The sequence below is a fragment of the Aythya marila genome (genome assembly GCF_965140915.1).
Source record: "Aythya marila genome assembly, chromosome: 18".
Lineage (NCBI taxonomy): Eukaryota > Metazoa > Chordata > Aves > Anseriformes > Anatidae > Aythya > Aythya marila.
Genome location: NC_139059.1, coordinates 8,492,871 through 8,517,048, shown reverse-complemented (window position 1 = coordinate 8,517,048; position 24,178 = coordinate 8,492,871). Strand labels below are relative to the sequence as shown.

The 24,178-nt window shown below is 51.9% G+C and overlaps 1 protein-coding gene across 1 annotated transcript in view; it reads right to left on the bottom strand.

Annotated features, from left to right (window-relative positions):
• UBE2O (ubiquitin conjugating enzyme E2 O) overlaps nucleotides 1-24,178 on the bottom strand; it is a 59,393-nt gene that overhangs the window by 20,881 nt on the left and 14,334 nt on the right. Inside the window, exons 2-6 of the mRNA XM_082775096.1 lie at nucleotides 10,042-10,101; nucleotides 4,487-4,597; nucleotides 3,439-3,536; nucleotides 1,889-1,952; nucleotides 16-159 (exon numbers count right to left, since the gene is read on the bottom strand). Of these exons, the coding sequence (XP_082631222.1) occupies nucleotides 16-159; nucleotides 1,889-1,952; nucleotides 3,439-3,536; nucleotides 4,487-4,597; nucleotides 10,042-10,101 (477 nt within the window). The remainder of the gene's footprint in view (nucleotides 1-15; nucleotides 160-1,888; nucleotides 1,953-3,438; nucleotides 3,537-4,486; nucleotides 4,598-10,041; nucleotides 10,102-24,178) is intronic.

Sequence of the window (24,178 nt, the reverse complement as noted above, 5' to 3'; positions counted from 1 at the left end):
CTCGTCAATCCTTACCTCTTCCACCACCACTCTGAACTTGCTTTTTGTGCTGAGAACGGGCTTCACACCCGAGAGCCACTGCACACTGGAAAAGACTTTAGAAGGCCCGATGAGGACTTGCCCGGGATAAAAGCCATATGAATCATCAAAGAAAAGACCCTGTGGGGAAAGAGAGGAAAAAACAACATAAAGGGCTTGAGTTTTAAGATTCCAGCATTTCTCTTCCCTCATCCGTGATCAGGGATACTAATCAGAGAGGAGAAAGTCTCGCTTGCAAGTTGCCCATCTCTTAAAGTTCATTCTCCTCCCGAAATCAACCTAGCAGTTTCTATAGCAACCTACTCTATCACACATTCATACGGGATTATGACTCAGTGTGGGAGAAGCAAAGGTACTTGCAAGAAACAAGAGAGATGGATTTCACACAAACGTTCTCGGTAACAAGGCAGCCAAGGTGGGCCCGATCCTACGGAGGGGCACCCTGCCTTTGCCACGCTCCAGTTCAAGCACCTGCAGCTTTCAGGCAGCCAGAGGGATCCTGCCTTCACTCCTCTGCTTGTCAAATTAAGTTTCTGAGTATTCCTTCTGTCTTAGGTGGATTAGTTAATGTGACAGCCCTTTGAAAACAAAACAGGACTGTAAACAAAACAATTACTTCCCTAGAACTCTTTCCGCTGATATTCAGAGTGATTTGAAGAGGCAAAGATTCAGAATGTGGGGGCGGACAGAGCAGTTTGGAGTAGAGAGAATACAGAGTGCAAGAATGTATGGAGTCTTGTAATTTGTCAGAAGGGATAAGAGCAGTGCGACAAGATCTAAATCAGGCGTGTTTCCAACAGCAATTCTGAGCACAGCATCCAGTAACACTGGAGACAACTCATGTCTCAGGTGAAACTGCAAGCCTCTAGAAAACTACGTGCACTTTAAAGGCAGCCTGACTCCAAAAAAAGATCTCAAAATCAGGTACCTAAAAGTTGGATGCTGCTACAACGTGGATTTAACAAGCACAAAACATGCTGTACAGCCCAAAGCAGCAGAGACTAAAATACTGGAGAATGTCTATCAACAGACCACATCTTTTCTGTACAGGACAAGAAACCACAGCAGCACATCCTATTAAAATAACATTCCATTTGCTCTTCAAGAAACAGGCAAACAGAAATTAAGTTTTAGATCTTTGCTTTGAAGGCAGGGAAGTATAAGGGCCGACTGTGTTGGTAGTTTTTAACAATTGTATGCCATTCTCTCAGTCAATTCCCAGTAAAGCTGCTGGGAATGCAGTGAGGCTCTGGAGATGCTATTTGGAAGGACAAGCAAGCTTTGTGTTCCTTTGAAGGTGAGGTAATCTAGATTCCATCACCACACAGGGAACCCTACATTTCATCTGACAGGCTAGCAAAACCTTCCCCATCACCTGATTTAGAACATGCCAGTGTGATGGCAGGCCTCCATTCAGGGAATGCGACGGACTACAACAGCAACAGTGTTTTACACAATCTAGAACACCTTTTAAATGAGACGCCCTTTTCCAGAAGAAAGCATTTAATTTGAAAGTATTAAATGGAGCCTTTTCAAGCACGTACAGCTATAATGAGCAGACAGGGAGCTGCCTTGACACCAGCCATCTGACTGCACGTTATGCAAGTTGTTTGCAAAGAATGCAGCTGGAGATGTACTAATTGTAATGCCTCCTCAAAACCTGCTCATTACCATTACCTTTAAGCTACATCCTGTTACATTTACTTCCAGAGAAGATCTAGTTAAGTGTTTCTCAGCTGTGATGCATCATTTAATTTTTGACATTAATGAACAACTACAGTTTTGCCCTCGCCCTCCCTCCTACGCAAAAAGCTGATCAGAAGGACTCTCAGGAGAACCAGCAGCTCACCGAGTCACTGACGTGAGGACAAACGTCATACAGCTTGGCTCCATCTTCTGTACTCATAGAACACCTGGAAAACAGAAGAGACATGGTCACACTTCCAGAGCCATCCACCTCAAAAGTAAACAGCACCAAATTAGCGGCTGCTGCCTGAGCAACTCCGTCCATACGCCCAGCAGCATATTGCTGAGCCTTTATGGTCCAGAGCAGAGCTGGCTATGGACAAGCTATAAAAAACATTGCCTGGTATTAAAAGGCTCCATTCAGCAAGTTAAAAAAATAAATTAAGTAATACGCAGGGCACTGGGCAAGATTTGTCTGCTGCAAACGTCCCGTTTGTTATTCACACTGACACTGGAAACTAAAGGCAATTTGGGTATGCTTGCTTCAGTAATAGCTTCATTTCCAGAGCAAGTTCTGGTGGGATTTCAAATGATTCATTAGGAAGAGATTCTGCAAACAGTTACCTCATTTGACACAGCTACGCATGAGCTGCTAAGAGAAACCAAGCAAGGTTTTTAATTCCATCAGTAACTGTAGACAGTACAGAGAGGAGTGCAGCTATTTTTCACTCCCAGTTTAACATGTTTTTAAGAGCCTTCCAGTCTGGATTAACCAGAAGCTAAAAAATAAAAAAATCACAGAAGCATCCACCAATAATCTGTTCTCTGAGAAAGATTCAGAGCTGACTGCAAGCTTTTTAAAACTCATTTATATATTTAAAATTGTCAACATTCAATTTGCAAGACAGATGGGTTGTTTCCCAGCTGCCTGACCCATGTGCCTCTTGGCCCCCCACTGATGCCCTTGCATCAGTAACAAAGTTTGTTGGACAAGACAGGCCTCAGTAACAGTGAACCTAAGGAGTTCAGAAGGTTTTAGTTTACAAGTAACTGTCTGACGTGCACAAGAAACCGAATTCAAATCATTTTACCAGCTTTGCAGAGCCATAAATTAAGGTAATGAGATATTTGTTCCCATGTTCCTGGTTAAATCTCCCTCTAGAGTTACGACTTTCGATTACATCTTCATTAAAAAACAACATTCCTAATGCTGTTGCAAATAACAGTGACGATAAAGCAATGCTGACCTTAACAGCTCAAGTTCCATCTTGAGCTGCTTTTTCAGCTTTAATAAAAAGCACTAGCCTGCAATTTTCCATGTTTTTGCAGATGTTTAAAGGTAAGAAGCTTCCCTCCCTGCATCTCAGTGAAGGTATGCTCTCCTGCTGAGAAAAGGTTTGGAATACATCATCTGTCTGAACCAGCCATTTTTCCAGGGCAGAAGAGCAGCAGTATTAACATATTTTAGTTCTGGAGAACTGATCTGCTGGCACTGAAAAAAAATGACACCTTTCAGATAACACATTTTCCAGAGGGTGATCAGTGAACCTCAATGATTGCAGAGGAAGATGTGTTATTTACTCTGCATCTGAAGGTATAGCAGGCAGATAAATTAACAGTATGCGAAGGGGAAGCCCAGCCTGCTCCTAGTTCTCCTAAAATAGATCAGGATCATGAAACTTAAGGGGGAGAGTATTCATCAGGAAGAAGTACCTGGCTCCATTGGAAAGCTTGAGGATGACCTGGTTCTTCAAATCATAGACCTTGCCCAGCCAGCAGTCATAGGCTATGTAGTCACCATACATGAAGGGCTACGAAGAAAACAGAAAACAAAGCTTATGAACATCAGCCCTCGTACTTTGAGCCATCAAGGAAATTCTCACACAACACGGCCTGGATAGCAATCCCAAAGGGGGATTAGGGCAGCAACTGCAGACCTTGCTGTAAGCTAGAATTAAGATACATTGAGGAGGTGGCTCGACAGTCAGAACACAGCCTGGATTCTCCATTTAAAAAGCTCTGACTCTGTGGGATTTTTCCTCAGATCTTAAACTTGCTATGTCAAGCGTCCCATTCTGTTCAAAAGCTACTCTGCAAAGGAGGGGCATACTTGAACTTGCCATTAGCTAATTTTAACAACTATTTGTTATTTATTTTAATCACTGAGCCTAATATTCTATCCCAGGCACAGAAGCCTGTATCCCTCTGCCTTTCCACAGGACGTTTCTTGAGAGGGGCTCTGATACTCCTGCTGTTCACTCCCAAATCTTTTTTTTTTTTTTTCCTCAGAGGAACCATAATGATAAAAACCTATACCACTTAACATCTGAAAATCCCCCCACCCACTCAAGTGAGAGAACCGTGTACATTGCAGTTTCAGCTTGACTCCTCTTAGCATTTTTATAGCCTGTTTAACCAGTAATGACATCGCAGCTCGAAAGCACTGTGCCAGTACAACGGGGCTGCCCCAATCAGGCACCAATCTCAGCACAGAAGCTCTCACCCAATTTAATCACAACCTAGCCCTCCAAGTCAATTTGATCTCAGCAATGTGATCAGAAACACAGAGCAGATGGGGAGAAGAGGAGCTACTGCATCTTCTTGCAGGGAGGATGTTTTCAGTATGCCTAAAATAAAACCAAGCTGCAGATGCATCTTGCACAATATGGCTGCTTCCCTTGCACGCACTGCTTAGAATACAGCAGCACCCCTCTAAGCAACAGAGCTCCGGCTCCAACATTTATTTTGGCTGCATTCTCACCCAGATATGTTGCAGGTCTTTGCTGTTGACAGGGTAGAGGATGCAGTTGGTTCCTACCAGCTTCACAGCACACTCTATGTTGACATCAATCACAGTCCCACACTGGCTGTCCTGAAATCACAAAAGAGAAAAAGGGGTTATAACCTAGAAAAGGCCCTACATACACACGGGATGTGCAGAAACAAGTCTCAGGAGTAGAGTCTGAGTGCCCTCCTCTCAGCACTCAGAGCCTCGCTCTGATGGGGCATTTCACGTCATCTTAAAACAACTCCGAGGCTGACATCACTGTTGAAGACCTGTGGCGTTTTCTTCCCAGTTAAAATCTGCAATGGCTGCTAATGCAGCAGCCCAGAGACTCCAGTATCTGGTCAAATAAGACAACACTGTGTCAGGTGATTAGCATTTATTTGCTTTCAAATCTGCCTGGCTGCTTAGTCTACACAAGCGAGCAGATCTTTGCAATTCCTTAGGACCATCATGCAGATACTGCCCTGAACCAACAAAGGCAGGGTAGATCAACCCCACAACACAAGAATTCTTTAAAGCAGTCTGTGACATCTCATACAAAGCTTGTTTTTGCAGGACTTTATAAATGGCCTTCACTTGCTGCCATGCAAAAAAAACCAAAAACTGGCACCTTTCAGATTTCAAGGTTTCAAGCCAGATAATTTGCAGTTGGTCCAATTACGAGATGGCTGTCATTATCTCCATCGCTTCGCTAAAGAAGTTGTATTTATTTTTTTCTGTCCCCAAGAAAAATACCTCATGCTGTCAAGAGCCTTCTGGGGCTTGCTTGGCAGGGAGCACGCAGTGTGCACGTTGCTTACACATATGGCAGAGGCCTGCAAGGAAGGGCTGCTAACCCAAACACTGTCAAATACGGCAGCTGCCCCGGCCTGCTGACAGCTGGGACAATCCATACTTGGATTTATTAAAGACCAGAGTCCACCATGAAAGCTGGCTGAGGCAACCGACAACAGCAGCTCCTGAAGCTGTCCTTATCTCAAACATCAAGGTCACTGCTCCAACAGGACTCGAGCATAACACTTGAAGGGCTTACGCCCCGTGAGAATTGGATTTGTTTGCTCGGTTCGCTTATAAGCACGCTGTTCTTTTGACCGTATCAAATATTTATTCAAGGCTTTCACCCAGAGCCCTCTTTGAGCTCCTCCTCTGGGGAGCTCACGAGTTTGCTGGCGCTCATCTCATGGCGGGGCCTGGCAGTTGGAGCGAAGACACCCTGCAGATGCAGTCCAGGGCAATTCCTGGACAGATTGCTCAGCCCCTTTGTCCGTCTGCCTTCCCACCTGCCTGCTGCGAGCCCCCTCCTCGCACCACACTCACTCTGTGCCCACAGCTCCTGCGGAGGTGTCGGGGACAGCAGCGTCCCCGTGTGCTGCCTGAGTGGAGCTGTGCCAGGAGAGCTGGGCTCAAGGCAGGGGTTCATCCCCCCCAGATCTCTGCAGTTTCTTTCTACAAAGGCTGGGAAGCAAAGGAAGCCTGTCCCAGACGGAGCTGTGCTGATGGATGTGGCTAAGGCTAACGCAGCTTGCGGCCTGCCAGGAGGAGCCCGGCTGAGCCAGAAGGGCCCAGCAGAGCCAGGAGGAGCCCAGCAGAGCCCTGCTGTTATCTCTCACCTTCGGAGAGCCCCGAGCAGGCTTTGCCAGAGCTGGGCCTGATTCACCGCAGCTGCTGCCAGCACGGCTCCAGCCGCAGGAGGAGCGAGGCCTGCTCACAAACAGCACCTGCTCTGCTCAAGCTCATGGCTTCTAAAAGCCAGAGCACAACCGCTTACCCACCCTTTCCTCCATGTTAGGCTATTTAAATAGGCTCAAATCCATCCTCAACCTGTCCTTTGCAGTTTAGGGTTTGGTTCATTTATGTTTTAGATTGCTTTGTAGCCAGAGAACAGCAACAAAAATCCTCAAAAAACGCCCCCCTTGTCCTATGCTGAGCGTTTCAGGATTTTTTTTTTCCCTTCATCAGCAGCTCTGAGAACCTCTGGTACAATCCAGCACCTGTGCTTTCTGTAGATCATCTCAGCTCCGGGCTGAAACCCTGCCGTTCCCTGGAGAGCACCCAAAGGTGCCCCGCAGCACCCTGCAAGCCTGCCTGTGCCTGCGGCCGGCCCCGGGGACCTCACGGTGCTGAGGGAACGCCTGGGCAAGGCCAGCAGGGAGCAGTCTGCTCTGCCACAGCCCCCACGGGCCTTCTGAGAGAGCTGTGTCTGTGGAGAGGTTACAGGACTTGGTGCTAAGGAGCAGGCAGCACAGTTTCTCCCTCCATGCTGCAACATCCCTGTGCTTCCAGCTCAGGATGGATTACGGAGGCCATGTGCCCCTCACCTGCCGCCAGCCCACGCTGGGTGCAAATTCCCTTCAGGCCGAGCACGAAAGAAGCTGCTGCTCTGGGATTTGAGTCCCTCACCCTGTCTATATCAACTTACAAACCGCCAGGTTTCCCATGGCAAAAGCCCTCCTGCCATCAGCTCCAAACCAACGAAACCAGTACCACGCCAGTACCCCAGTGCCTCGCACTCACAGCTCCCATTTACTGCAGGATGCTACCTAGTCACGGGCAGGGGCTGTTCAGCTCGCTTCCCCTTCCAGTGGCTAACATGCTTGAGCAGGAACAGAGCACTGTACGTGACTGCTAAGAAAGCAGGGATCAGCGCTGCGAGCAGCCTTAGATGCTACAGGACTGTTGAATCACAGCTCGCCTCCCTCACCTGCCACCGAACCTTTGCTGCTATCAGTTTATTTACTTTGCTGTCACATGAAGCATCAGCCTGCGCCAGGGGCCGCCCTGCAGCGGGGTGGTTCTGCTGAATCACTCCGGGAGGTTACAGCAGCGCTCAGCACTGCGGTCCCCAGGCGAGACGTCGCCAGCTCGGCTCGTCTCCCAGCCCAGAGCTCGGCTCCCCGCCGCCCTGCCCCGACACAACCGTCCCGTCCTGCCTATTAGATAAAGGAGCATCTGAAACAAGCCCACGTTTCAGTTTTGGTATTAAAAAAATCCCCCTCAATCCCAGCAGCAGCACTGGCAAGGGGAGGTGACTGATCTTTGCGGGGACTGCAGGCTTGCTAAGCAGAGATGAGATTCCAGCCCTATTTGCACCCAAAATTAAGCTCGCTCCCCAGACTTTCTTCCTGCTTCTGGTACCTGTAACAGCATACACCACGGTGGAGATACTCAGTATTTAAGCAGTGTATGGACAGCAAAGCGACTCATTTCGTAACCCCATCAGGGAGAACGGCAGCTCAGCAAGCACAAGCCTCAAAATCCCCCATTTTGTGCCTCCAGTCCTTCCACTCATTCCTTCAATGCTCTCTTCTAATTACGCCACCCTCTTTTCCCTTCCTTCAGGGAGGACAGCAGCGCCCAGCAGCTTTTGAAGCAACAAAACCCAGGTGTCTGACAGATTACAGACCCACTTCTAAATCTTTTCCCCAAGCCAGCGTATCACCTGGAAAAATGAAGTCTGCCACCGTTCCTCATCCATCTGGATTAGACCTGTGGGGGCCCAACCGCATTCAGGGGAAATGATCTCATTTTACGCTTCAGACCCTGAGGCATTCTTTCCTCACACTCAACGCTAGACGAGAAGCGCATGAATTTGAGTCAGCTCCCTTCTCTTGAGGAACGGAGGATTTCAAGTCCTTCCCGCTCAAGGTTAAGAACAAGCCCGAGGAGAGTGTGGTGAATACAGAATAAGTTCCACATTGTGCGTTTGCCAGCCCAACTGGTGCAGGGCAGCCATCCCACATCCTGAATCTGGCAGGCTGACACTTGCAAATTCTCTATTTTAAAGACTTCGGTCATTTGTGTGATATATCTGAGAAGTAAAGGTTTTCTTTGGGATAAAAGAGGTTTATTTTTTCATTTACCACTGATATTTAAAATACACTCGGGGGTAAGGTGAAATGTAAGTCATCTTTGGATTTGCTGTGTTTTTGAATAGAGGGGAGAAAAACTGAGTTATGCACTCACATCAATAAAACATGAAGTTACCAGCCACTAGTACAAACAGTCAGGTAAATGCCGTTTTTAAGCATGCAAACAGACAAGAAAGGAGTGTGCACCTTCTGGGACACACCAATGCAGCTACCGATACACGTGCAGCAAACTAGAGAAACCAATTTCTGCTTAGATGACTATGGAAATCACAAACAAAAGAAGCACATCCACATTTTGCCAAGAAGAAAACTCAAAGTCATTTTAAGCTTTCAGGACAGTACCAAGCATTGGAGAATAGAGAATTGAGAGGCAGGACTCGAAACATCCTTTTTTGAGCAAGAAGGGTGACCACAGTGCCCAGCTGGGCCAGGGACAGCAGTGTGAACAGCTGATATTTCTATTTGCTAGCAGTTCTTTGTTTTGGAGTAAAACGTTTTCATAAAGCTGCAGTTTTAGTAAGGTATCTTGAAGTCAAATTTCCATTTCAAACAAGAATTCAATTTCTTAAGGAAATGCTTTGTCTCAGCATTTTCCTAATTACCCTTCATGTTTTTTTTCACTCTTTTCTTCTCCTCAGAACATTCCATGCAAAAGGGATGGGATTACTGGTTTTCTCCCTTTAACTGACAAACAAAAGGGCTTTATTTGCAGCACCCAGCTAGGTCAGAGAAGGGACTCCTCCATCCCTGCACCAGGCTGCTCGCCATGTGGTGTGACTGCAGCAGTCTGCGGCCAGCTGCCGGCTTCATCGCAGCCTCGGTAGCTAACGCTGCTGGAAGCAAGTCAAGAGAAGATGCGAGCACACACATGGCAGGCCATATGGCTCGAGGTTACAGGTTAGGTGTTAGCAGCAGCAAGGAACTGCCAGCCCAGCTAAGCTCCCGAAGAGATCACATCTCGTTTGATAATCGATACGGAGCAGTGTTCCCAGTGTTCCCTACAAAAAACAAATCCACGCGTCTCTGACGAGCACAAACGCTGTAAAACTAGAACAAAATGACTAGGACTTAAAATAGCATCCAGGAGTAGTAAAGGTAACAATCACAGGCTGCTGATTAAGAGCCAGCCTGCTTTCTGCCACCCTAGCAGATACTTCAGCATGTCTTGCTCCAGTAGAGGTGGGATTTGCTGCATTTCTTCTGGGAGTACTCAGACAAGATGGTGCTCGCTGCAGATTAAGAGGTCTCCTGGAAAATATTTCCTCCTGTCTTTCTACCACAGCACACCAAAAGGCACACAGGGATTGAGCGACCTGCCTCTGCTCCAGCCTCCCCATCGGGTCAGGGAGAGCACACTCCCCACAGCTCACACTGGCTTGATTTAAAACTTAAAGGGTGCCAGGTTTAGATGAGCTGCTTGTCTCATTACCTGACATTCCCAGGCGTGCCTGCTCAGGAGACCTTTGCAGATATGCAGCAGCGGCGAGGCAGCCTTATCAGCATTTCATTTTCAAAGGATGCTGCTAGGTCTATTAAACAGGCTAAAAATAGAACACACTCAAAGCTTCACCGCTCAGCTCCATTCAGGCAATTTGGCAAGCCTCAGAAATCCATGCAGCAGCGTTACGATCAAAAAGGGACAAGGGAAAAAGCACTTACGCTGGAGCTCATGTGTCTGACCACATCTCGAGGGACGACAGAGCGATCTTCAAGCTTCAGCTGAGGGGGAAAAAAAAAAAAAGAAAAATTGGATTTAGTGAGCCCGGGTGACACTAGGTCAGAAATGACATGACAAATGACAAACACAAACGGCATCCCATCCCTCTGGGCTGGAGAGGCTTTCAGCAGAGGATGCTGAGGCACTTCCACGCACCTAAACCCCTTGGAGCACTTGCAAAATCCCGTTGGCAGACCTGAAACGCAGCAGCCAGGTGATCCGTCCCTGACTGAGGATACAAAAAGGGGCACAGACATCCTGCCCCAGTGCCTCCTTCCTCATCACACAGCACCTCCCACCCACACCCCATCTCTGCAGTAGAGGAGACACACGACAATGTGTACCACACCATGCTTCTGTGCCTTTTTCTGCGTGTTTTTCACTCAAGATGCTCCCTAAATACCCGTGGAAATCCCATTTGGCCTGGCGAGTTTTAAGGAAGGTGCTGTATGGTGAGACCTAGCCAGCAGGAATGGGCTCTGGTATCAAATCCATTGCAGCAAGCACTTGCCTACAAAAAAATCTGCTGCACTCATCAGCCTGCAGGTCTGTGCGGGTAACACAAAACATCAGAAACAGCACGGATGAACTCACAGCACCGCTCACACTCCGCTTCCTGACAGAGCACTTGGTGTGAGGAGCTAGTGCTGGCACCAGGAGAGGCAGCCAGGCCAGCACCACCTATCCTACATCAGTCCCCACAGAGCTGTGGCACCAGGACCCGTTATTGGTACGGGAGGCATCGCCCGATGGATCTGCGGGCATTTCGGGCCAGTTCACCAAGCCACGTCCGTCCAGCAGAAATCCTTCATCAAGCTGCTTCAGGGATCTCAACACCACTCCTGGGCTGTTTCATTAAGCGTTATTAAGAGGCTGGGCACTACAAAATGCAATTCCCACCTACGGCACCACAAAAATGTTGTACAAGGGCTGAGATCCTAACCACACCGACGGGGAGGCCACGAGGCTGAGGGGCACTGCTCACGAGCACATTTGCAGAGCTCAGAGTGATGCAAACACACTAATTACATCCGGGGCGTTTTGGGAAGCACCACGGGAGCTGATGAGTGTCAGGGACAGAGCCTTTCACATCTTCCTTTGACTTCACCTCACTGCTGTCGCTGCACGCACCGCTTCTCCTTGATCCCCAGCCCAAAATCCACCGTGCTTCGTCAGCATTTCAGCCCACGCCCTGGCTCGCAGCCTGCATGACTAAATCAGACGTAAATCTATAATCCGAGGACAGGATCCGGAATTGAACCAAAGCACCTGCGTATTTATTGCCTTCCTGAGCGTGTGTTTCGGTCGGGGAGGAAGGGAGGCAGCCAGCGAGGCTTTTAGACCGACTGCTGGAGTCAGGGCTCCACCGGGGTGGGAAACCTGAAGCCTCCCACAGCCCATTTCCAGATCGGGGAAGTGTTTTCATCGCCTCCCACATCCCACCAGGGTATAGATAGACATCAATTTTTATAACGATTTCTAAAATTATTCGTCCAAGCACTGCACAGATAGCCTCGTCACATCCCGAACCAGGCAGCGAGGCTCTCACTCCGGTAAGCACTTGCAAGGACAGCATTTGGGGTGGTTTACCTAAGGAGTTCTCTTACTGCAAAACCCCAAGTGTACAATGAGTTTCATTTCAAGATGTATCAGGGCCATTTGACCACCACATGCTGGATTAAATTCGTGCATAACCTGTGTCAGAGACGTGCTTCTATGTTCTGTATTGCACGGTACCTGAAGAACCCAAACCCACAAGCTGATCGTACACAAATATCACCACCGCATGGTAAATCTGAGAAGTTGTAAATGAAGCCTTCCCAGTCACTTGCACCAGAAGGATATAAGCACAGTATTTCTTCCAAAAGGCTCAAAACTTTCTCTGCAAGGAGCTGCATTTTCCCTTTTCCCAATGCCCCCAGCTCCAGAGGCGGCACAACCACTTTCGGCCCCACGTGCCCGACCCACCTGCCTCGATGCTAGGATAAGCCAGCCACGTAGTAGGCAGGATGCCAGCACCACCAACGACACGTAGCAGGCCTGTCAGCACACAAAAGACTGTCGAACCCCAGAAGAAGCCCAGCGAGAGGAAAGCAGAAGGGCTGTCGATGAACGCAGCCTTTCTTCTCCTCTGTTACACCCGGGTGCGCGATCGTCAGCTGGAGGTGAGCCCCCTCGCTCGGCAGCCAGGGAGCTCTATAAGCACTTTTAAAATAGGCACTTCGAGCTCGGTTGCTATATTTACCTCCGTGCACGTCGCTGTTAACATCACTGGAGTTTTATGTTCTCGCCACGTGCCTCGGGAATAGCCCCGGGAACGAGAACGAGCAGATCCCCAGCGCCGCGCTCAGCCGGTCCTGGGCTCCCGCACACCAGGCTGGGCTCAACATCCCCCAAAGACCTCAAACACGGGGATGACGACAGTGTTACCCCTTCACCTTTTATTTATTTATTTTTTTAAATTCACGTTTTCCTAGGTTCAACAAGGCAAACCAAAGACCCCCCCTCACTGCGCACACATTGCACCCAGGCAAAAAGGGATGCCGGCAGTCCCCCAGTTAATGCACCAGCTGCTGAAAGGAGCAGGTTGCAGGCAGAAGGGTTATTATATATTGTTATAGCCCTATATATTCTATATTATAACCCAGGTATTCCCTCTGCTGCTCAGCACCGAGCTCAGCGCTGCAGAGCCACCACTCAGCCAAGGACACCTCTGCTGCTCCCCAGGCACGGCGACACTCTCCCAGACGTGCAGCAGGGGTGCTGCGGGTCATTTGGGATTTGGGCTTTGGAACGAGCACCAACCCAACCCTGTTCTCACTCCCAGCTGTCACCTCACCTCCAACAAGCAGCCGTGCAGCCATCATTTTCACCTGAAACTGCTGAGACTGGGAGGAAGGAAAGAGCATCAGCACACAAAGCCTCGGCAGCTTAACGCTTCCAATCAGTTGGGTAATTTCTTAGATCAACAAATAAATTCATCATTCCCTGAACAGTATTTTTTTTTTCTTTTTGTAACTTGCAGCAGCACCTGTGGCAGGAACCTGGCTCCCGGCCCCAGCCAGCAATTCGACCTGGGGTAATTACCTGGGGTAAGTCACGTCTCAGCTCCTTGGATCTAACCCTCAGCTGCACAAAGCAAACAGGAGACGTGTGGCCCCTTTTCCTCTCCGAAGAGCCACCTCCTGACTGCAGACCAGCACCGGAGCAATTTATTTTGATGGCTGGGACTAGCCAGTGCCACGTCTCGTGGCAGGTAAACAAGCAGCAATTGCTTCTGAAGCTGTTACGGACAAATAACAGGAGATTGCTGTGGGGACGCAGCCAGCCCTGGCTCTGTGTGTCAGAACAAAACCCGTCCTGGAGGTGCTCGGGAGTGCCACAAATCCCTCAGCACTACCTGCACGTTGAAAAGCAGAGCTTTAGCTCACTGATTAGCTGCTCAAGTTTGCTTGTGGCATCACAGGGGACAAAAACACCTCCGCACAGGCTCCGGCTGCCAGCGTCCACCCCCCAAAAATTAATGTTTTATCCACCAGAAGGAGCGCTGGCATTTAACTTCAGGAGAAATCAGGGGGAAGGCAATTCCACCTCCAAACAGCGACGCTGCGTTGTGCTATGGCCGTGTTTGACTCCAGTGCTGTCACACGTGATAATTACGAACAAACTCTTCCTTGCTCTGCACAAATCAAGACCAGAAGCTGGGGAACGAGCCGAAACGCAGAAGGGAACGGCAGCTTTAAGCCTGGACACATCCTACATGAAATCAGGGGTTGTTTGATCTCACGTACAGCAGCACGCAGCTCACCAGGCGTTTTGCACGGGCTCCCTTACCGGCTTGCAGAGGATTTGATGACTTCCCAGTGGATCCTGCAGCTTCAGCCAGGCTGGAGAGCTCTGCAGGGCCACTTGGGCATTGGGAAGGAGGAAATCTCTCCTCTCTGATCTATCGCTGCCCAGAGCGGACCCTCAGCTCACAGCTCGGTGACCACGCAGATTTGGGAGCTGACGTTTCACCTGGTGGAGCCCCGGCTGTGCAGCTGTGTTTCTGCTCAGCCGCCAGCAGGACAGAGCTCACCCTGGCTCCGAAGAGGACACCCGATCCTTGCCAACAGCAAGATAAAGCTGCTGAAGTTCCCGGCGGGTCGGTGCCGTCTCCCACTGCTGCAGTGTCTGAGCAGCAAAGAATAAAACCTGCTCCAAGGTGCTGGTGTGATCCCACAGCCCCTACACACAACAGCTCCTAGTCCTGATGCTTTCCACAGATTTCATCCTCTGTAATAAGAACTTTGGGGACGTGCACAGAAGGATGGAGGATAAAAAGCAGCAGACGCCGGCCCGTCCTTTGGTGACTGCTTAAAACACACGGAGGAAAGCAACCAGGAAAGGAAATCACCGCAGAGGAAGCCTGAGTGCAACAGAGCTGCTGGAGGATGGAAGGGACGTTCATCCACCCAACGAGCCACCGAGAGCCAGGAGGGCACAGGGGGTCGTGGAAGCTGGAAATTGGAGTGAAGCAGGGACCTGGCTGGCAGCAGGCACCGTAAGGGGAAGGAAAGCCGGGCTCTGAACAACACAGACCTGCTACCAGCAGCTCTTCTCGGCTCCTTCTCCATCCCACGTGTCCCAGCAGTCCTCACACAGCTTCCCTACCCGTCCCCATGCTCTCCTGCTACACAGCAAATAAAGAAAATATCGCTTGCAATATATAAAACTTGTCAAGGGGACAATATATAAAACCAGTCAGCTGGGCAAGCCACTGCGAGGCCATCCCGAGGTAAATGTCCTCACCCAAGGCAGCCCCCCCTGCTTATTTTAGTTTTTAACCCCCCCAGTCTGATTGCACACCCCAATTCTCTTCGGTGGGAACAGCAGCACAGCAACCACCTCAGGGCGAGCTGCTTTTATTGAATCCACAGCCTGGCTGCACGGGGCTGGATGACGAAGATTCAGGATTTCAAAGATCCAGAGGACGCGGAGCCGAGATGTTTGTAAGAGTTTCAGGATGGACGCGTTACCAGCGACACCGCACACAACTCTTAGGGAAGTATGTTCCACATCCACAGCTCACTTCCCTCAAAAGACATTTCTGGTACGCTGATCATGGCGTGTTGTACAAAAAAAAAAGCAGGGGAGAGGAGAGAAAAAGGCAAAAGAGAGAATCCTGCGGAGCTCGGTTTGCTCTGGGACGCTCGCAGCAGCTCCCAGCACCGCTTCAGCCAGCTGGAGGCTCGAAGCCATGCAGGGATTATGAGGAAAGAAAGAGGGAAATGAGAACGGGGCAGAGCTACCAGAAACGTGACCTTCTGAGAAGCAAAACCGCGTGACCTTGAAGAGCAGAAGAGCTGGAAAACAGAGGGTTTGGAAAACAACTCCTGTGGGATGAGGCTGCGAAACAGCCGGGATAAATCTGCACTGATCCTGTGACAAGCCCTGGCGACTCCTACGTGGCGAGCACGTGCAGTCCTGCCAGGCAGAAGTTCAAATCGGAGGCACAGGAGGTCCTGGAGAGCCCAGCACCCCTTCCAGACACCCTCCTGGGGCAAGCTGTGGGTTCCTGAGCAAGGCAGTGGCACACGGCTCCTGCTAGGGAGCAGGGCGAGGTGAGGCGTTCGCAGGAGTTCAGTTTTAACCATTTGGCACTTCATCATTTAGCATTTTCAGAAGATCACATCGCATTTCACAGCTCTCCAGGAGTTACAGAAGTAGGAACTATTTAGAGTTCCTTGAATATTTTTACTCTCTCGGTGCCATTTCCAACATGCCCTGACCCTCAAAACCCACGAGCCGCTGTACGGGTCACGGGGGAAGGACAGCAGGCACAAATCTTTTGTTTCCTACCATCAGGGCAGAAGAGCCCAGGAGCTCGTTGGTGAGGCTGCTGCCAACTCACTGCAGAACACAGCGGGGGAGGCAGGGAGGTGCTCTGTGGAACCGAAATAAATGCTTTAAAGGACTTCTCAGAAGCCAAGAGGAAATCGATACCGGGTTACAGCACCGACAGCACGACCTGCGGGCTGATCCCGCATCACGATGCTTTTGGTGGGGAAAGCAGACCTGAAGCTCTCACTCACCCGGCAGCACAGATCTGTTACCTGCAAACCACGCCGGGTTTCATTCTACACGTGGACAAAACGGGCATTCAAACAAGGACCTAAAGAAGGATTTCCTGATTTCCAAACTAGGATGCCGTGGCCAGCAGCAGCTTTCAGCCCCAGGCCATCGCTGCTCTGCCAGAAACTCACCTGGCACCAGCTGAACGGCTGTGACAGCTTCACAGCCCCCATGCTGTCAATTAATTTCCATCCAAAGTCATTAATTTCCATCAAATTACACACCCCCTGTTAATGGGGTACGAGCCAGCCCTTTGGGGGACCCCAGGCAGGTGGCTGCGTGGAGGGCAGCAGGGGGGAAGCCTCTGCAGCACCCGGAGGAGATGAGGAAACCCCAAAGCGATGAGATCCCAGATGGCTGCCACCAGTTGAAATGCTCTCCTTGCCTTTCCCAACAAATGGAATTTGGGAAAAAACAAAACAAAACAAAAAACCCCTTGAACAAGTTATTTGACGCAAGGAAAGTTCAGCTCCATCATAATGTGGGTAAACACCGTGCTTCAGAGCAGGGGAATTTGGCTTCAAAAATAAATCTCTCTCGCAGCAAAAGGAAATCTTTTACTTGGATTTTCCTGCTCCAAGACCGTCAAACGTTATTTATTACACCAGCAACAAATCCTTCCTGTGGCTCTGCAAATTTACGTGATGTTTTGGAAATCCCTGCAAGGCGCATTCCCCGGCTGGGGAACCCAAGGGTCTAGCGAGGAAGCTAAAAAATCCCCAGCAGCGATTTGGGGGCAGGAGGACGAGGCGATGGGAGGGTTACTGGGTGGGTTGAAGGGTCTGGAAGCCTCTCCCAGCAGAGGGAGCGAGGCAGTGGCACCCCTGGGAGCTGCACCAGCCCACCCTGCTCTTTGCTCTGCTAGGGAGGTGGATGCCAGCTGTAAGCAGCAGTAGCAGCTCCCGGATTTTCAGCATCTGTAGCCTCCCATTTCTGCCCCACCTGCTTAAAAGCTGAGCACCGGCAATCACAAAAGGCTCCAGGAAACCCACTTGTTCCTGAGATTTATCCGACATTTTACCCCAGGGGTAAAGCAGCAAGACAGGGAGTAAAAAAAGCTTTACAAAACCTCGGAAGAGATCAGCAAAAAGAACCCAGAAAGAGCAAAACGCTGCTTAGCGTAAAGATGGGGGGAGGCTAAAGTTCAAAAACACTCGGCTAGGACCACACCACCTGGAGAGACCTCCTGAGAGAAGCTGCACTGAACAGCACTGAGCCACCTGGAGCCACCTGGCCCTCACCAAAATGCCCCCAGGTACAGAAATGGACCCAAACACAGGGTTTTACTTCCCAGCAGCAGCTTGTGATGGAAGGTACGCCCCAGCAGCACCGATCCCTGCAGCCCCCCACCCGTGCTCTTCCAGGAAGATGGCTGGTGGTGAGCTCCTGCTCGAAGGCAGCCGCAGCAGCGAGCCAGCAGCAGATGGCACTGTTACCTGGAAAACTGGCAGGCTGCAGCTGGATCTTGCCTCCACACCAGCCACCTCAAAGCTTCTCCTGCAGCACAGGGGGGAGCTGGCAATGCCCAGCTAGCTGCTGCCCCACAGCCGGGGGCAGCACAGCCCCGTGCAGAGCCCCCAGCCCTGCTGAGAGGTGCCCGGCTCTCACCCATGGACCCCAGGGGGTGGCACTGGAAGCCTGGGGAAATGCAGCCACCCGGGATGCAAGCCGTGGTTGTGCCGAGCTCTTTGCAGTACCTGAAGAAGCCAAAGTGAAGGATGAGGTGTGTTTGTTTGCTACGAGTCCCCAAAGGGACAGCTCGCCTGGGTGCTGTGACCGGGAGAGGGCAGGAGCCCTGCAGGCACCGCTCTCGATTCCTCGAGTCCCAGCAGCCGCGGTGATGAAGCTGTGTCCCTCCTTCTGCACAAAAGGAGGGTGTCTGGTGGCTCTGTAGTGTACCTGAACCAATTCCTCAAATCATTGCCTCGGGATGGAGATGGCTGCTGTGACGCGATGGGTTTTGGTGGCCGGGCTGCTCCGGGGCTGCAGGAATCGGTCACTTGCCTCTGGGGCACAACGCCAGGCCTGGGGGAAACACTGGGGCTGCTGCACCTCCTCGTCCACCCACGGGGATAAAAAGGATGCTGCGAGGGAAACTGCATTGCTGCTGCACCTTCCTGCATCTTTCGGAGTAGGAATAAAGAATACATTGGTGAAAAATATTCTTTAAGCAGCACCCCGTTCCCTTGCTCCTCCTGCAAGCCACGCACACAGCTTTGTGTCCTCCTCTCCTCCCCAGGACCAAACCAGGGAGGACTTTTTTTTTTGCAGAGCTGCTGGTGGCTCTGCCCGGCACACAACCACCGTGACAGGGCAGCGAGGCCCAGCAGCCGCCCGTCATCAGCCCATGGCAAAACCCCCACCTTGCACAAACCGCCGGGGAAACAACCAGAGGGAGCCACAGCCCCAGCACATCGCCGTGCCTGCTTTCCAGCTGGTTAGCTCAGAGGCTGCTGCTGTGAATACAAACCAGCCAGCGAAATTAGCTTCTAATTGTTCGCAGCCATTCAGCGCCGGCACAACCTGCAAGCTGCTTTGAGACAACAGACGAGGAGGAGAGGAAGGGTGGTGGAAGATGCCTTAAATCCACGTGTCTGTGCTTCGCAGTCTGACCCCCTGCCACCCTGCCGTGTGCTTTGCAAGCACCAGGGGAGATGCCTCCATGGGTGTTTTTGTTTTTTTTTTTCCCCTCTCTCCTCTTTTTGCTCGGGGCCGGTTCACGAATTCAACCAGGCAGATTTCGGGCCCCGCTATTTAGAAAGCTGCTTAACATTCCGGCCGCAGCCCGAGCTGCTCGGAGGGATGGCAGCCCTGCAGCACCCCGGCAGAGGAGGCTGCCACAGGATGGGTGCCATCACACAGCCCCCTCTTTCCTTTTTTTTTTTCCCACCCGGAGCCTCCACTGCCACCTCCCCGGGGTCCCTTCCCCCCGGCGCAGACGGCAACGCTTCGTAATTGCAGCGATTTTCTCTCCTGGGAGGGGGAAGGTGTCGCAGCCTGATATCCTTCAACCCCCAGCACGCCTGTTTTGGTTCACAGGAGCAGCGATGCAAGCCCAGCCCGCAGGCTGAATGATTTCAGGGGCCGAACCCTGCCTTATCTTAACGCCGAGATTCCCTCGCCTTCGGACGCAGGAACGGCCCTGCCGCGAAGCCACAGCCCTCATCCAGGTCCTGGGCACCCTGGCAAATTGAATAAACTTCAGTGGGATTATTTTTATCAAGCACAAAATCTCCTGGAGGAGACAAAATAAAACTGAAAACCGACGTATAAATAGCTCTGGCTGAAAGCACAGCAAATGCTGTGTCATGCTGGCTCCCAAGGCAGCGCCAGGGGCGCGGAGCTCAGCGCTCCCTCGGGGCTCTCCGAGGTCTGTGCACCTCGAGCACCCCTTTGGAGGAATATTTGCGGCTGAATAACACACATTGCAACGCCTCCCTGCTCTGCTGCATGTGGGGGCTGCTGCAGGGCCAGCAGAGCAGGTTGGTGACGAAGGGCAGCGGGAGGTGGGTGAGTTTGGTGGCTGCACCTGGAAACACGGGGTGCTCGGGCTGGAGGTAGGGTTAGGGCTCCACGGGTTGGGATTTAGGGTGTTCGGGGCTGGGGGATGCTCTGCAACACGGCTCCCGAGGAAAAATGGCACCGCTGCCTCGGTCAGGACACAGCCAGAAGCCGAGGGTCACCTCTCGGGTCCCTCCGAGCACGCAGGCAGGAGGTGATTTGGGAGGTGCAGCAGCTAACGCCGGCTGCACGAGACCCCCTGGTGCTCTGCAACAGCTTTCTGGTAAATAACACCTAAATAACACCTGCTGAACCTGCTGCGTACACCCCGGGAAGTCAGGTATTAAAAAAGAAATAAATCTTAAGCCTTTATGAGCAGCTCAGAGCCCGGAACACGACGGGGAGCCCACCCCGAACCCGGCGGCAGCGCGTTTCTCTGCGATGAGCAGAGCCACTCCCCCAGCTCACGCTGCAGACGGGGCTGTGTGAACGCTGCTGGGACAATGCAGCACCACTGCATCACTGCCCAAAAAACCTCGGCTGCAGTTTCCATTCACTGGGAAGAGTTTCGGTTATCCCTCCTGCCTCACGCAAACGCTGCGGCGAGCGCTGCACGGGGAGGGAAGGAGCAGCCCCTGCCCAGACCACGCACCAGGATCCAGGGGCTCTGGGCTGGTGGCCGAGGTTTGGCAGCCCCCACCCCGTGCCTTTTTCTTCAGGAAGGGAATTCGCCACTTGCGGGATGGCCAGGGAGAGGCCAAAACATCTCCAGCCAGAGCGAGCATAACTCAGCACCTCCTCGCCTGCTTGTGCAGCCTGTAAGGCAAAAGCAAATCGCCTCCAATTCCTGCAGCCACCGAGGAAATCTCACCAGGAGTGGTGACAGCAATGTGAAAGGGGTGTAAGAGCCTTTCCGAGCCCGATTTCATACTCCTGGGCCAAGGCACCCTTCTATCGTCCCCGCACAGCTAAGGCGGGTGGACTGCCTTTTCTTTCCTTACCCTTCCAGCCAGAACACAGCTTTCAGCTCCATATTGAAACCTGTCAATGCAGCCATCGATGTGAATATCCTCATTTTGCCTTCAGCGTTTCCTAGGGTGACTCTTAAACCACCTACCACAAGCTACCCAACACCACACGGCATTTACCCAGCAGAGCACCCAACATCTGCCCGGAAACCTCTCCTACATTAGCAGCTCTTTGGTTATTCGGTGGCACATTGGAGGTGAAAATTCACAATTATCCATCAGGAAACCTTCTTTGGTCCCCCCCCAATCCCTTTCCTGACAAAGGAGCAGCCAAACAGAGGTGTACGGGCACAGCAGTCCCAGCCCCTGCTGTAAGGCAGCACAGAGCCACGGCACAGAGGTGAGAGCGATGCGAGCACACAGCCACGGCAGAGAAGCAAGAAAGCCAGATATTCTGATTTTTTAACATAAAATACAGAATTCCCATTCTAAACCTGTTGAAGTTATACTAACAGCTATCCCCCATACAAGGATTTTGATCACTCGCATTAATCCCTGCCAGCTGGGCAGACAACAGCGATCTCCTTGGGGGCACCCATCTTTCTTAAAAGGGATGGCAGCAGTGGGAGCTTTATTTATTTTAGTGACCCACGGCTTTGCTGCATCCCTCACCCCTGCGTGCAGAGCAGCAGGCTGCTCCTGGCAGCTTTTCTAAGAAGTTTTCATGGTGTTTGTATGCTTTGGGGCCACGTCCCTGCTCCCCTCCTGGCCCAGTGCCCCTGTGGGGTGCTCCAGTGCAGATGTGCTTGGAGAGGACACTACAACAGCATTTTGGGACCTCACCTCTGACAATACCACGTGTTCCTCAAGCTGGTTGTTCCCTCCCATCCTTACCATTCACTTGTGGAGCGGGGCAAGCCAAGGTCCTTCCCCTGAAGCATCCCCCTGCCTCCGCGGCCTCTCCCGGGGGCCGTGGGCAGCTCTGCCCTTACGGGAACAAACTCTCGCTCCAGGCAGCACGAGCACCAAGCAGCACGAGCCTGTCCGCCTGGAGTCAGCAGATCTGCCTCCGAACTGACACAGCCAGCCAGCGAGAGGGTTTCTTTTTTCTTTTTTTTTCCCCTTCTTTGAAAAGGCTCTGGCTTTTCGGAGCAGAAAGGCAGCAGCTCCCTAGCACAGCCGCGGCACTCAGCCCGGCGCTCTACCTGCCCCAGCAGCCCCGGGGGAATATCTCCGCCCGGAGGAAGAAAACGCTGAGGAGGAATGATGCAGCTCATCAATTACACGAGGTGCAGCTCATCAATTACACAGCCACCGAGCCCTGTCCCTGCAGCAGCACGGCCCCGGGAGGATGCGCTGTCCCCCCATGCATGCCTTCACTGCTACACCCTGAGCAAACCCAGCCTGGAGAACGAGTAATCGATAACCACGTCTGCAGAACACCTTTTACCTTCTTAAACCGAGCCCGTTAGCCTTGACAGGGAGCCCCATATTTCCTGGAAGCGCAATTTGCTTGCTGCCTGCTTCCTACGCTGGCTTTTTTTTTTTAATGGGATGCGCACACACAGCAGGAGAGCGGGCGCCCTGCTGAACCACCAGCCCCTGCTACGTGCTGCACAAAAACACGGCCCTCACTTTAACAATTCCAGCTAAAACAGAGGGATTTCAGCCCATCACAGCTCGGGTGAAACACTGAGCCATAAACACGGTTAGAGGTTTATGAACACTCCAGGAAAACAGGAGCTGATTTAGGAAGCTGCGCTCCCTGAGGGCTGGGGAGGGGCTCTGCATCCTCCTCCTCCTCTCGGCACAACGGAGGCTGGCTGAGGTCTGCCAAAAAGCCACAGTGAGGATGGTCCTAGAAGCCCCCAAGAGACGCACAAAGCTGCCAGCCTGCCACCGTGGAGAGCAGCAGACCCCAGAGTCACCAAAAAGCCACGTGGCGGCATGCAGAACCGCCAAGGTGCTGAGCCCCAACGTTGCTCCCAACGGTGATTTCTCCTTGCAAAAACTGCCCAGCTCCACGCAGGAGCTGTTTCATCAGCCACTGCCACCTGGTGCTGGGGTGGGACACGGAGCTATGGAGATCTCAGGGACATCGTTAAATAGTGGACAGTGCTAAGCCAAGAACACAGCACTCCATCTGAAGACAGAAAGCGTCTCGAGCATGCAGAAGAGGCAGTAAGGAGGATGTATTTTTGCTGTGAGCACAAACTGACACCTTGCTCTTGCCATAAACTCAAAAAACAACTCAGAAAGCACCTGATGCAGCAGAATCCCGTAGTGAAAGGTCCTCAGCATCTGCGTGATGCCTGCCAGCCGTCAGCTCACTGCCCACAGCCCTTTGTTGTCTTTGTCAGATGTTTTTTGGTACTCCTCTCACCAGGCGTGCACTACATCTCCAGCAGGTTACCCCGCACACCTTCCCGACAGATTTACTCACTGAACACCAAGCAGCACCAGCTTTCATCCCACTTAATTCAGCTGGCCAGGTTCATTTCTCATCCCCCCGGAGCTACATGCCCCGCTCGGGCAGCCGATGGCACCTCCATGCCCCCAGGGGCTCAGCAGTGCCCCTCACACCTCCTCCTCTCCCCTCAGGGCTGGGAACACAGACTGGGACAGACTGGGACGGACTGGGCCAGCCGACAGGAGGATGCACGAGTCGGGGTGCCAGCCCTGCAGCCCTCACAACCACGTGCCGTGGCATTCAGGAGGGCTGATGCTGCTGCCTAATTAGGTTTGCTTAATGAGTCGTGTTAAAGAGCGTCTATGTAGGAACAGGTTTTCCATCAGCGCGGGGACCTCTCCGGATGATGGAGGTGAAACGCTGCCGTTACCACCGAGCCTTTTTTCATTTCACGTCGCTAACTCTGACCTACATTCCTCGGCTGGAGGGAGGCCCAGCTCCACAGGGAACGCGCCCGTTTCTTCAGCTCCAGCATTTTGCCGGCGTTCAGCAGGGATGGATGGGGTAGCCTCGTGTCTCTGCAGATGATAAAAACATGCAGAAGCTCCAGGAGGGAGGGTAAAAGAGGGACCAGGTCCAAAAGGGGCAGCCCGAGGTGAGCAGCATCTGCAGAGCTCCGGGAGCCGTGCGCCCCGAGGGTGCTTCAGTGGCTCTGCCATGCGAGGGGTGCTCCTGGAAAGCTGCGGTCGGGTTTGGGGAGGAAGAGGAAAAGAGAAGTCGTCGGGGAGGTCAGCAGTGTGAGTTCTTGTCTCTGCAGGAAACAGGCAGCAGACTGGGGAGGGGTGGTTAAGACACAACAGGGAGCGGCGACCCCGGTGCCAGAACCACAACTCACCCTTTCTGTCCCGAAAGCTGCTCCTGTGCTGCCCCCGGGCACTTGCAGCTACCCCCGAGACGCAGCCTCTCCCCTCTGCTAACGCAGAGCCAGCAAAAAATATCCCTAAAGCTCCCTCTGGCACCAAAAAAAATCCCATAGAACAGAAAGGAACCACAGAAAGGTCAATGGGGGAGGAATTTAGGCAAAGT